This window comes from Pelophylax lessonae (genome assembly GCF_965119305.1).
Source record: "Pelophylax lessonae genome assembly, chromosome: 5".
In the NCBI taxonomy this organism is placed as follows: domain Eukaryota; kingdom Metazoa; phylum Chordata; class Amphibia; order Anura; family Ranidae; genus Pelophylax; species Pelophylax lessonae.
This window is the reverse complement of record NC_138772.1, coordinates 78982557-78996615: the sequence shown is the minus strand read 5'-3', so window position 1 is coordinate 78996615 and position 14059 is coordinate 78982557. Positions and strand designations below refer to the sequence as shown.

Genomic DNA, 14059 nt, shown 5'->3' with positions numbered 1-14059 from the left:
AAGACTAATTTAACAATTTCTTATGCAATTTCCTTCTCCTGGTTTATTTGTTGTAGAAGTCGAATTTCCGCTGTGTTTTTCCTGCTACATGTTAAAGAATAATAACTAGCATCTTACTGGCTGCTGTTAGGAATATCCCTGTTTTTACTTTATTACAATTTTTACTAAATGATCCCCAGTGTATATTTGCCTAAAAATATACCACAGTTTTATGCGGTTAATGCCCTTGGGCAGCCCTGGTTGATATCAGTTATGCCAAACGATAATTTCTTTGGAAATTCAAACATCCGATAATTGCTGCTATTAATTACGATGCCAGAACACAGCTGCCTGAGCAGGTCTGTGCTAATTTGGAGCAGGTGGCCCTCATAGGTGTAGCCAGCCCATTCCAGCCTCTGGTGTTAACACAACAAACCTTGCTGCATGCTAGCTTCGCTCTCTAGCTTGATTGGTTTCACCCTGTGTTTCATTTAAAGAGAAACTGAAGTCTGCTCACATAATTTGTAATAAAAACATCTTTACCATTCTGAAGCTTCCCTCCAACCACTTTGCATAGTATTTTAAATATACTGTGATTCTGTACTTGCCAAATATGGTGCAGAAATCTCCCTCCACTAAGTCTGGCTGCAGCCATTTTAACTGTGGGCAGCTGAATACGCTGCCTGTTCACTTCCTGGATTTACATAGAGGCACACAAGCACACACGCACACATATACACACACACACACACACACACACACACACACACACACACACACACACACACCCATATAAACAGACAGACACACTCACACCACTGCTTGCCTGCACATTTCTTCTCTCTGGGCAAATACACATGGATCTCTGCAGCCTCCTGTTATCTCCGCCCCCATCAAGCCCCCTCCAGCTCTGCAGCTCTCCTTTGTTCTCCTGTGATTTATCCCTCCTCCACTCTCCGGCCCCTACCCCCCCCCCCCCCCAATTGCTGGCAAACTCTCATGTGTTCTCATATGCCACCATGTTCCCAGAACTGATCAAATTTGTTTACCATTCTCCTTGGAGTTTAAGCTTCCACACATGAATTAACATAACCACTCCCCCTCGTTAGTGCCCTTCTCGCCATATAGTAGGCTTCTTCTCTGCATTCAACTTATCCACACTTGAAAAAAGAGCGCGCATGCCCAGAGTGAGCTTTGCACAAGCTCTGAAATGCGTTGTGTTACCACTAGGTCCGGTGACGTCACGTAGCGTACGCTGCGTTCCAATCTGGTCCCCGGACATCAGCCGAACCCAGAAGGAGGAAGACTCTTTCGGCCAGCTTCTTCCCGCCTACCGGTTCCACCGCATCGGCCGTATACACTCCACTCCCCAAGACTTTTTTGGACTCATTCCATCCCTCACGGATCGCCGGAGCTACCTATGCCTACTACTTCATACTTATATGTGAGTTACTACTACTTGTGATTTATTGTTACATTAAATACTGCACTTAGAGACGCTCTGCGGTTTTGTTTTCAGACTCCCTCAAGAGGTAGTTCTGGCTAGCTCAGTAGATTGCTTTAAAGCGGAGTTCCGGGCACAAAAACGATATTTTTTTTTGTGCCCCTCTGCTAGGTAGACCTCACCTGAAAAGGAATTGGATAGTTATTTTTTTTTTTTTTTATTTACTCACCTTGTAATTGAAGATCGAAGATACTCACCTCAGAGTACTTCCTCCCTCGGAGCCGCGGCTCACCCCGTCACTTCCTGTCTCGCTATGATTCCTGGGAGCTGAACGTCATCGCTCCCAGGAATCAATGCGACGGCACCGGCCCCGCTCGTCATTTCCGGGCATGCCCAGAAGCTGTGGAGGAATGCGGCGCCGCACTGGAAGTGACGAGAGGGGCCGGTGCGGCGCATTCTGGGACAAGAAGACGCGGAAGAAGACACAGAAGAGGACCGCGCCGGCTTCAGCTGCCCACAAGAGAGATGGAAACGCTGTGGAAGAAATTTTATAAGTAAGTATTTCTTCTAAAAGGTAAGTGCGAAACGGGACAGATCAGAGGCTAGCCATTGTGGAATGTGCTAGCCCTGACTGTCCCGGGGGTATGTTTAGTAAAAAATGACTTCTGTGCCCGGAACTCCGCTTTAAGAAATGCCTGGATTTTCTCCTAGATAAACATAAAATAACTGGATACTAATATATATAGGTAAAGTTGATCAAGGGATCATCCGATTGCCTCTGCTGGAGCACATTGGATCATGCTTTATTATTATTTTTTTTTGCCCTTCCTCTGAATCAACTGTGGGTGTAGGATTGTGTCATTTTTTTTCTCCCTTCTTTTGGTTGAACTGGACAGACTTGTGTCTTTTTTCAGCCAGACCAACTATGTTACTATGTTCATCTGTGCTTCCTTTACCTTTCCTGGTGCTTCTTGAATATTCCTCCACCAGCCATCAAATCAAATTACCAATCATTGGGGGAAGCTTGGACATGTGAATGTAAAAGCCTGCCTTCTACCAAAAAGGCCACCTCCACATGGAGTCACAGTGTGAGGCTAAATGATAAAATCAGCGCCAGGGAGCCTATAGGTATTACAGACTACTAGTCTTTTGTTTTTTCTTTGCCCTTTTTTGGATACAGCCTCCAAAGTTCAGGTCCTTGTTAGTAGATTATGTAGACAGCCTTGGCTAATGTTCATCCATGGCAAAATACAAGATGCAAACATTTCTTAATGAATGCCATGAATACCTTAAGAGCAGAGAAGCAGGAAGTAACAGATCACAGAGACAAGAGTCTTACTGCACAGAGGTGCTGGTAAGGTCACATGGAGGCAATGGAGCTGGTTATAAGCAGGGTGCACAGGATCACTGGAACAGGTAACAGGCTGAGGTGCATGGAGTTAATAAAGCTGGTATTGCAGTGTGAGTGGAGCAAGACAGAAGATGGGTGTGCATAGGGTCACTGGAGCAGTTTACAGGCTGGAATGATCAGCTACTGAAGCAGGCTACAGGCTGGAGATCACTGGAGTCTTATGAGGCACTGGGCTGGGAGTAGCAGAGAGACACTTTGGGTTCTGGCTGCTGGAGCATGGATGCGTTGCTTCAAGACCAAGCCACACGCCAACTAGACCTTTAAGGCAGTGGAGTTGGTGGAACCTAGAAGTCTGTAGCCGCACATGGAGGGGAAAATCCAGCACCTGAGCATGGAAAAGGTGAGTGTGGCACAGGTTGAAGTGAACATAGGCAATACATACTAGTCACTATATTTTGAATAAAATAAAATATTTGTGGTTTAATGAAATTGTATGTAGCCAGAAGCTTGGCTACAAGAACATGAAGAACAATACAGGACATCAGCTGCAGCTACTTTCACTGTTATGCTGGATTCTGTTGCACTATTCCCTACAGTCCGGAGGGGGAGAACTAAACCTTGAAGATCATGGAACTTACTCCAGGAAGTAAGCCATATTGCGAAACTTATGGACCCTTTGCACTTCAATTCCCAAAATATACTGGGGAAAATACTTCAGCTTGGATTTTTCTCTTGGCAGCCCAATGTGAGCACATCAGCCTGTGTGGCTATTGAATATTCCTATTCGGTTCAGGCCCTGAGACCCAGGGGGCAGAAATTATGTCTCAGTTGACCGTGAAGGGGAGGAACCCCACTTCAGCCTGATGTTAGAAAAGGTGTCTCTGGAGCCGCACAGCCGCACACACCAGGGCCTGAACCGTTGATAAAGTGAGTGCCACTATGCCAGACTGCCTGTTTGCCAAATGAGACGATTTTTGCACATTGTTTAGCTGTGACGAGAGGGGATTGATTGGGAATGTCTGTTTGCTGGACTGGGGGTGTCTCTGATGGACTGCTGGTGTCTTTTTGCTGGACTGCAGATGTCTCTGCTGGACTGGGGGTGTCTCTGAGCTACTCTGGGGATGTCTCTTTGCTGCTCTGGGGATGTCTCTCTTCTTGTCTGGGACTGTCTCTTTTTTTTTTTTTTAAACATTTTATTGGTTATTAAAACAAACAACATACAACAACAACAACTAGTGCATAAGGTTCATAAAGACACTAAACAGGATCTCAGTATGGATAATAACAAAGATACCCACGCAGGGGCAAGAAGGAGCAAATGGCAGCACACCGAGAAGCAACAGGTGGAGTACATACATAAATGAGGCAGACATAGAAAGAGCTTATAGTGGGCAGCAAATTGTCCCAGACCCCACCACCTGGGGCGAGGGGGCGACAGGCCCCTAGCAGCCAGCTAGTAGAGCCAAGGAGGACTCCGACAACCATTTGGCCCAGACTCTATCGTGTTTCTTAGGACACCCCCGGTGATGATATGTGTCTCGGTATCGCGGTATCACCAAATCCACCAGCACCCTCCACTGCTGGATTGTGGGGGGGTCCGCTGCTTCTAGTGGAGCACAATTTTTTCCTGGCGTAGAACAATAGAAGGCCCATGAGAGTATGATCCGCCACTCTAGGCAGCAGATCATCCAGCAGACCCAACAGGGCCAGTCTAGGAGAGGGGTCAGCTGAAACCTGAAGAATATCATTGACTACTGAGAACACCCGGGACCAATAAGGTGTAAGGGCCGGGCAGGTCCAGAAGACATGTATGAAATCACCCAGGGCCTGTCCACACCTCCAACTCTCCGAGGAGTGGGAGGTATGGATCTTGTGCAAGCGATGGGGAGTGAGGTAGGCCATGTGGGCAATCTTATATTGAATCAAGCGATCTCTAAGGGAAACCAGCATCTTGAAGGGGAAGTCCCACACATGTGGCCAATCCTCCAAGTCCAAGTCTGGAACATCCTGGGCCCAGCGAGAATGGAGGCCGGAGAGCTCCGGAAAAAAGACTCGAAGGAGATGAGCATGGAGAACCGAAGTAGCACGCCCAGAGCAGTCATACCTCAAGACTCGTTCCAAGTCCGGCTGTACTAATTGTGAAACCCCTGGGGGGAACTGGGCCCTTAAGGCGTGGGACAACTGTAGGTAGGAAGGGGGCACAACATGGGAGGAGAGTAATTGTGCGAACGAGGGAATGGTAAGGCCTGAAGTCAATCCGAGATCTTTTTAATACCGTATTTCGTCCAGGCCGCTGGGTCTGGAAGACGGAACAAATGCTGCAGAGTGGGGTTGATCCAGAGGGGCGCATTGGGGGAGACAGCGGTACCCAGGTACGCCTCCAGCAACAGACCCTGGTGCCATGCCCTGAGGGTCGTTTTCATGGAGGTTCTGGGACTGTCTCTTTGCTGGACTGGGGCTGTCTCTTTGCTGAAGTGGGGCTGTCTCCTTGTTGGATTATGGCTGTCTCTTTGCTGCTGTGGGGCTGTCTCTTTGCTGGACCGGGGGTGTCTCTTTGCTGCTCTGGGGCTTTCTCTTTGCTGGCTTGGGGAGTCTTTGCTGGACCAGGGGTATCTCTTTGCTGGACAGGGAGTGTCTCTTTGCTGGACTGGGGCTGTCTCTATGCTGGACCAGGGGTGTCTCTTTGGTGGACTGGGGCTGTCTCTTTGGTGGACTGGGGCTGTCTCTTTGCTGGACTGGGGATGTCTCTTTGCTGGACTGGGGCTGTCTCCTTGCTGCTCTGGGGCTGTCTCTTTGCTGCTCTTGGGCTGTCTCTTTGCTGCTCTGGGACTGTCTCTTTGCTGGATCAGGGCTGTCTCTTTGCTGGACCGGGGCTGTCTCTTTGCTGGATCGGGGGTGTCTCTTTGCTGGACCGGAGGTGTCTCTTTGCTGGACTGGGGGGTTTCTTTGTGGGACCAGAGGTGTTTCGTTGCTGGACCGGGGCTGTCTTTTTGCTTGTCTGGGGCTGTCTCTTTGCTGGACCCGGGTAGGTCTCTTTGCTGGATTAGGATGTCTCTCAGGATGAATATCCTCTCACCAACCACCCCCGTGAATGCCCCCCCCCCCATATAAAAAAAAAAAGCAAAAAATTTGACAACACTGAAGGAATGACACTTTGCTACAATGTAAAGTAATGAGTGTACAGCTTGTATAACAGTGTAAATTTGCTGTCCCCTCAAAATAACTGAACACACAGCCGTTAATGTCTAAACTGATGGCAGCAAAAGTGAGTACACCCCTAAGTGAAAATGTCGAAACTGGGCCTAAAAAGCCATTTTCCCTCCCCAGTCTCATGTGACTCCTTAGTGTTACAAGGTCTCAGGTGTGAATGGGGAGCAGGTGTGTTACTTTTGGTGTCATCGCTCTCACATCTCTCACTGTAAGTTCAACATGGCACCTCATGGCAAAGAACTCTGAGGATCTGAAAAAAAAGAATTGGTGCGCTACATAAAGATGGCCTGGGCTATGAGAAGATTGCCAAAACCCTGAAACTGAGCTGCAGCACAGTGGCCAAGACCATACAATGGTTTAGCAGGACAGGATCCACTCAGAACAGGCCTTGCCATGGTCAACCAAAGACGCTGAGCACACGTGCTTAGTGTCATATACAGAGATTGTCTTTGGGAAATAGACGTGTGAGTGCTGCCAGCATTGCTGCAGAGGTTAAAGGGGTGGGGGGTCAGCCTGTCAGTGCTCAGACCATACGCCGCACACTGCATCAAATTGGTCTGCATGGCTGTCGTGCCAGAAGAAAGCCTCTTCTAAAGATGATGCACAAGAAAGCCCGAAAACAGTTTGCTGAAGACAAGCAAACTAAGGACATGAATTACTGGATTCAAGATAAACTTATTTGGTTCAGATGGTGTCAAGCATGTGTGGCGGCAACCAGGTGGGAAGTACAAAGACAAGTGTGTCATGCTTACAGTCAAGCATGGTGGTGGGAGTGTCATAGTCTGGGGCTGCATGAGTGCTGCCGGCACAGGGGAGCTACTGTTCATTGAGGGAACCATGAATGCCAACGTGTACTGTGACATATTGAAGAAGAGCATGATCCCCTCGCTTCGGAGACTGGGCCGCAGGGCAGTTTTCCAACAAGATAACGACCCCAAACACGCCTCCAAGATGACCACTGACTTGCTAAAGAAGCTGAGGGTAAAGGTGATGGACTGGCCAAGCATGTCTCCAGACCTAAACCCTATTGAGCATCTGTGGGGCATCCTTAATCGCAAGGTGGAGGAGTGCAAGGTCTCTAACATCCACCAGCTCCGTCATGTCGTCATGGAAGAGTGAAAGAGGACTCCAGTGGCAACCTGTGAAGCTCTGGTGAACTCCATGCCCAAGAGGGTTAAGGCAGTGCTGGAAAATAATGGTGGCCACACAAAATATTGACACTTTGGGCCCAATTTGGACATGTTGACTTAGGGGTGTACTCACTTTTTTTGCCATTGACTTAGACATTAATGGCTGTGTGTTGAGTTATTTTGAGGGGGCAGAAAATTTACACTGTTATACAAGCTGTACACTCACTACTTTACATTGTAGCAAGTCTTTTCACATGAAAAGATATAATAAAATATTTACAAAAATGTGAGGGGTGTACTCACTTTTGTGAAATACTGTTTATATGTTATAGTTCATATGGTATACCATACATAAAATAGTGTGTTAAAAAAAAAGGCTCCTAAAAATAGAATAAAATATGAATAATTAAATGTTTAAAACATATTTCATCAGGGCCCCTTTATTACTAATGAATCAATTTATATCTTTATTTAAACTCAATATTTAAATCAGAATTTCATCCTCTGCTTTGATGGATTGTAAATCTTTGATTGCAAAGGATAAATAAATATTCCAAAAAATCCCCAATCCTGGCTCACAGACAGTACAGTTTCTGCTGCAAGTGCACTAATACAGCTACAGTCACCTCAAGCAAGTCTGGATGAAAACTTGGCTCTCATAGCTGTCCCTACTTTTTGTGCATACATTTTCCTTCAAACCAAAAAAAAGTGTCCTAAACAAAATAAAATGGATTCCATAATAACATATTTGTGTATCTGGGGCATGTCTTTATCCTTTTCCAAAGCTAATTTTACTCCATCCAAGCTTTGCTTATGTTGGATAATAGTGTACAGAGAGAACACATCTGTTGTATCAAGAATACAATTCTCATCCAAAGTCCCTTGTAAAAGTTATAATAAATGCTTTGTTTCTCTCAAGTAAGCCTGAGTGAATATAACAAATGGTTGTAAAAACAAATCAACATACTCCCAAAGCCCAGCTATAAGGGAATCAATCCCACCTTCAATAAGTCTTCTGGGCGGAAATGTATAATTTTTATGAACTTTATGGGGATATGACTAGCCAAAGAAACTAAATATGAAGCCTCTTTTTTATTTAGGATTCCCTTTTATCACCAGAGGTTTTTAACTTAGCTCTATATATTGATGTGGGAACCCTCTGTGAAAAAAATAGGTGTCACTATTACTAAGGAGTCTAATCCTTTTATATAGTTTTCCTTGTTAAGGACCAATATATCTCTGTCTTTTTTAGCTGACTGCATGACAATGCTTTTCCTTTGTTTTAAAACTGCCATTCCCAAAATAATATCTTCTGCTTCTATTTATTTTCTATCTGTTAAATCTTTTTCTACCATATGTTTTAAGAGTTCAAAGGTGCTGACTGCTGCTAGCTTGGGAATCAAAACCTGAATATTTTGACAGCCCACTACTTTAAAACCATTAGATTGCTCATACATGTCAAGAATAGGGTCCCGATTGCTAAAACAGTAAAACCTTGGATTGCGAGCATAATTCCTTCCGGAAACATGCTTGTAATCCAAAGCACTTGTATATCAAAGCAAATTTCCCCATAAGAAATAATGGAAACATAGATGATTCTTTCCACAACCATTTATTTATAGTTCTTTCAGTTTAAATTCCATAACAAAAGAATATAGCAATGTGATAGGTTGTGTATTTATAAAATGTCTATCCGCCAATGGCAGCCTCCACAAGGGGATTAGAAGCAATCCAGCAGGAGCTACAGAGTATAAAAGAGAAGAGAGGCGACTCTAAGTGTAGCAATATGGTTACATTTAATGAAGGTTCAACATTTCGCAACTCACATGGTTGCTGATTAAAAAGGACACATCAAAGTATACAGGGTTGCGGGTTAAAGCTGCCCACATAGACCGTCCTCTGCTCAACTCTCACCGCTGTCAGTCTGCAGTCGTGGACGGAAAGACTACCCTGCATTAGAGCGATCTCAAAGCAAGTCTTGAAGCGCCTGTTGAGCGCAGTGTGGAAGGGATGACATTGATGGTGGTGCGGAGAATGGTCTATGTGGACAGCTTTAACCCGGATGCCTGCATACTTAGATGTGCTTATTTTATCATCAACCATGTTAGTTGCTAAATGATGTACCTTATGTAAATGTAACCATATTGCTACACTTAGAGGCATCTCTCTTCTCTTTTATATTCATTTGTGACATTACACTACTTGTATATCAAAACTTTGCTTGTTTATCAAGTCAAAATTTATAAAACAATTTTGCCTGTCTTGCAAAACACTCTCAGGCCAAGTTACTCTCAATCCAAGGTTTTATTGTTAAATATTTTTATTATTCAGTTTTCTGATGTACTTCTGAAGATCTATTTATACAAATTAAATGTGTTAATATTGAATTGTAGTATTATAGTCCTTTATCAAGTATTAATATTTAATTCTTAAGATATTTTAGTCCTTTATCAAGTCTTAATTCATTCTCATTTAAGTCTGCATTGCTGAGGTTTTCAGTTCCCCTAATGTGTTCTTTTTCTTTTTGCATTGCAATGTCTTGTTTCATTAGTATTAGATAAAGGGGCCCTGGTTATATTTTAAAAAATGTAATTTTTATATGTCTGTATTGTATATTTAATTTTTTTTTTCTTAACAGAAAATTTGGTGGTGCAGTTAGGTTATAGAATTGTTTATTTAGTAACACAAATCTATAGGTGGCAGTAGTAGGCATACTGTATTTTAATAAATCTGGTTCTATAGGGTCATTTAGGAAGGTCACAGAGTATTTAGTGTTTAGTTCTGCATGCACCAACCCAATACCCTGCCCATAGCTCATTTGTTTAGGAATGACAGCTAGCTTGCTTCTGGATTCAAATTGGTTCCTAACAAACATAAGCTCATCCCCACTGGAGAGGGGAAATTTGCTGGGATGTCAGATCTAAAGATTAATATCAGCATGTAATCAGGGCCGTCTTTATTATTGATTGGACCCTGGGAAAATATTTTCTTGGGCCCCCCCGAATCCACTTATCAACTATTTGAAGGCTCAAGGGGCAGCTGCTTTGGGCCTCACAACAATGACTAGACCGGGGCAGCTGCCCCTTTTGCCCTGTGTTAAAGACGGCCCTGCATGTAATGCACTTTAGACCTTTGATTAAAATAGGTAATTCAACTCCTGTGAATTGTACAGGAAAGCACTCGTGTTGGGCAACACATTTGGCTGCTTAGGCTAGTTCACACTATTGCATGTTGTGCGTGCTGCATTTGCGTAGGCGATCAATTGAAATATTCTGCTGTACCTGCAAGAAATGCAGAGAAAAGGTACCTGCAACTTTCCTAAAACAGCCACACGAAAACAGGGTCACCCTAAAACACGCTCCATTTTCTGATGTGATGGGTGTCCTTAAGAATTATTGGCACTCCCGCTCTTCTGAAAAAGAGCAGCACGTTTTGCATGATGTACACACTGTCCACACCCACAACAGTGTGAAGCATCTTTTTACATATGGGGATTACAAAAGAAAGAAGACAGAACTCATTGATTAATTGAGAAACATTTATTACTTTGTATTCATTGAATGCAACATTGTATATCAATTGTGGTTATGTGAAAGCATTTTTCTTTGCACGATTATTCATATTTAAAAATAGTTTTTTACACATAGTACATGATTTAATGTTACATAGTAGAATGTGATTGTTGACATTTTTCTTTAATTAAAGGTTCCAAGATGTAGAAGGGTCTTGACATCATTCATCATTTTAAGAGAAACTATAAGCCTTTTCATTCAGCAATCATTTTAAGTTATTATTGTAATTTTTACCTTAAAAAGTACTTTTAATGTGACTTTACAATTTTCTGCCACGCTAAACTGTTTCCATTGCTGTACAGATTTGTAGATTTTTGACCTCTAATGAATATATATATTTTACCCCAAAACTGAACATCCTTTATCTACAGCTGTCACATGGAGTTATAGAGAATGCATTTTTTCAATAATTCTTGAACTGATTGAAAACAGCAGAAAGTCACAATCACTGTGCACCCACCTAAGACCTGTATATGTAATGAGAAAATATTGCTGCCACCATGTAAAGGTATAATAACAAACTATACTGTACATAGAAACAAGGTGTTTAAAACATTAACAAAAATGGGTAAGGTTATATACATTAGATTCGGTTCACATCAGTGTGACCCACATTCGGGCAGCTAATTAATTTTGCGGGTAAAAAAGTCCTGGACCCTATTAAAAAAAATTGTTCTACATGGAATCGCATCATTCTATGGCACCACGTGGTTTCATGCACGCAAAAAGGTTGGCGTTTTGCAGATTCGTGGCAGTGTCATTAGGAATTAATTATACCCCATGTATGTCTGTTAAAGAGCAATGCATTTTGCCTGCAGGTTGGAAACATGCCCAATTTTGCAAGGGTTCCTAACCCACACAAGTGTGAACCTAGCCTTAAGCCTAGTACACACTAGAAGTTTCTTTTTTCATTCAACCCAGTGGGCCGAGGTTGGGAGGAGATCCTGTTCTAGCAATCAATGTTACTACAGCGATCTCATCCGCTGAGCTATTGTATTCCGACAAGGGGGTGCCCCCCCCCCCGCCAGAACACACTGGTCAGGGATCTCAGCCATTGGCTGCCTATCAGCAGACCTTTTTCGTTCATGCCCCTTTGACAGAAGCTGGACGTTCAGCCGGCTTCTGTCAGACCAGTTGATGTACACACGGATCGAATGTTGGACTTTTTTTTTCTTGAACCAGCCAATACTGTCAGATGTATGGCCCTTTAGGATGATTACTTTCTCATGTATATCTAAAAAGACAGACCGCTTGTTTTTTGTTCTGCCGCCACTCTTTTAGTTTCCTAATAAGACTAAGAATTTCCCTTTAAATGTCTTTCAGCCAGAAAATGTCCTCTTTGACCAAACGATTTTGTAAATATGATAAAATATTTTAATAGAATCCTTTTAAATGCTGATCATTTCTCTAGGACATGTGAAGTTGAGTCTAGGTTGTGGTGCTTTTCTTTTTCAATGCACTCATTAAGTCGGACATAAAATCTGGTTGCCCCCCTGCACCACCGCCATTTGTCATCAAGCTGTTTTGTTGGTTTGTTCTCTTTCCTATACTGTCTCTTCTCATTGGAGGTTTTGGTGGCAGCTTTTTCACAGGAAGCTGTGGTGGAGCAGATGTAGGTGATAGAGCAGCAGGTGGTGGGGGAGGGGGAGGAGGAGGTGGTGGTCCTCCAGCACTTCCTACATTTGCGAATTGTGGAGGAGCAGGGTAATCGCTTCCAGAGTTAAAAGATGGAGGTGGTGGAGGTAAAAAATCAGGAGGAGTATCCAGTAATTCAGGAGGAGGAGGAGGAGGCAGGAAATCATCCCCCCACTGGGAAGCTTCATCTGGTGGTGGTGGTGGTGGCATATTGCTTGTTACTGGCTTGGCTTTTAGTAGTAATGGTGGTGTGGCAGCCACATGGACATTGGATGATCCCCGTACAGGTGCGGGTGGAGGCTGTTTGGTTGATGGTGGAAGGGAGATTTTCTGCTCAGGTTTTCTGACCTCAGTAGGTTGTTGCTTGTCCTATAGATAGAAAAAATATGCCATTAACTTATTTTTTTTAAAACCATATAAAAGTACAATGGTGCTGTTAAGTGAATTTATGGCAACTAGGATATAAGCAAGAATTTAGTAAAACTAGGTTGCTTTTCTCAAATATTAACGATATGAGATCCTTTTTTTTTTTTTTTCAGGATCCAGTACTTAACAAACTTGAGTTTTATATAATGGCTAGTATGTAATCTGGAATCTATAAATGGGAAGTAGACAGCCCTAATTTTTCTTATACATACCCAAATCGATTTATGTAACCTTTGACAGACTTCCAAAAAATGAAAAATGTTCAAATCCAACTCTGCTGGGGGCAGGTGGCCTTTCCCCCTGCACATCCTATGCTTTGGGATTAGGAAGAGTCACACCAGATTAAAAATTTCAGCACCACCTGCATTTGCTGCCTGATACTACAGCCTGATTATTTAAATATAGTTGGTCTTTGTGAGTGCTACTATATATTTTCAGTGTGTTAAACCCAAACCCTAAAGTGAGATTAGAGCTGGTAAAGCTACATTGGTTACTTTCAGGTTTTTAAAAAAAAATCATACTTACCTAGGTGGATGCAGCATCGATCCAATGCTGCATCTATCCCCCGGCAGCTCTAAGACTGATAACTGAGTGCTCAGTTCTCCTTGCCGCTCTGAGAAGAGAGTGATGACTCTCTGCCCCCCCAGCCTGGACCGGCTCTATGATGTCAGCTGACAGCAGGCTTTAGCTGTCAAAACCAGGTACCCACTCCCCCCACCAGGTGATAATTGTGGCACCGGAGGGGGGGAGCAGACAGACAAGCAGAGCTTCCCCTTTTGGGTGGAGCTCCACTTTAAGTTCAAAGACCAAGAGCTCCTTCACTACAAAAGAAACTAAAAAGCATTGGAAAGAGAAAAGTACCGGGAGTCAGGGAAGCGAGGAATAAAGTATTACAGCCTTTTCCTCTACCCCTAGACTTCACAAACATTTAACTTTGCTGAATGAAAGGGTCCCACTGTAAAGGAATTTTTGTTTTAATCCTGGAGATCAGCTTTAATGTCATTAGTACATGTTTTACCTATATACAGTTTGAGTGCAAAGTATTATTATTTTTTTTTAGGAGTGGTCTTTTAAATCAATAAAACAACATAAATAACATTAGGCCTAGGTTACCAATCTTTGGTGATTACAAATGAGAATTTCCTAAAGGGGTCAAATTCTTGTTCAACCTGGAGAACCCCTAAAATACAACTTACTGAATGATGAATTAGTTGGCGTAACACAGCTTTTTTTAATAATGGGAATCCATTTTCAGAGCGACCTAACCATTATCATAACACACCATTATAAAAAACAGTTAATTGCTTTCATC

At 43.2% G+C, this 14059-nt stretch overlaps 1 protein-coding gene across 1 annotated transcript in view; it reads right to left on the bottom strand.

Annotated features, from left to right (window-relative positions):
* Positions 1 to 11967: 11967 nt before the first annotated feature.
* APBB1IP (amyloid beta precursor protein binding family B member 1 interacting protein) overlaps positions 11968 to 14059 on the bottom strand; it is a gene marked incomplete at its 5' end in the record, with an annotated part of 121634 nt that continues 119542 nt past the window's right edge. Inside the window, one exon of the mRNA XM_082259916.1 lies at positions 11968 to 12690. Within this exon, the coding sequence (XP_082116042.1) occupies positions 12115 to 12690 (576 nt within the window). The 3' untranslated portion in view covers positions 11968 to 12114. The remainder of the gene's footprint in view (positions 12691 to 14059) is intronic.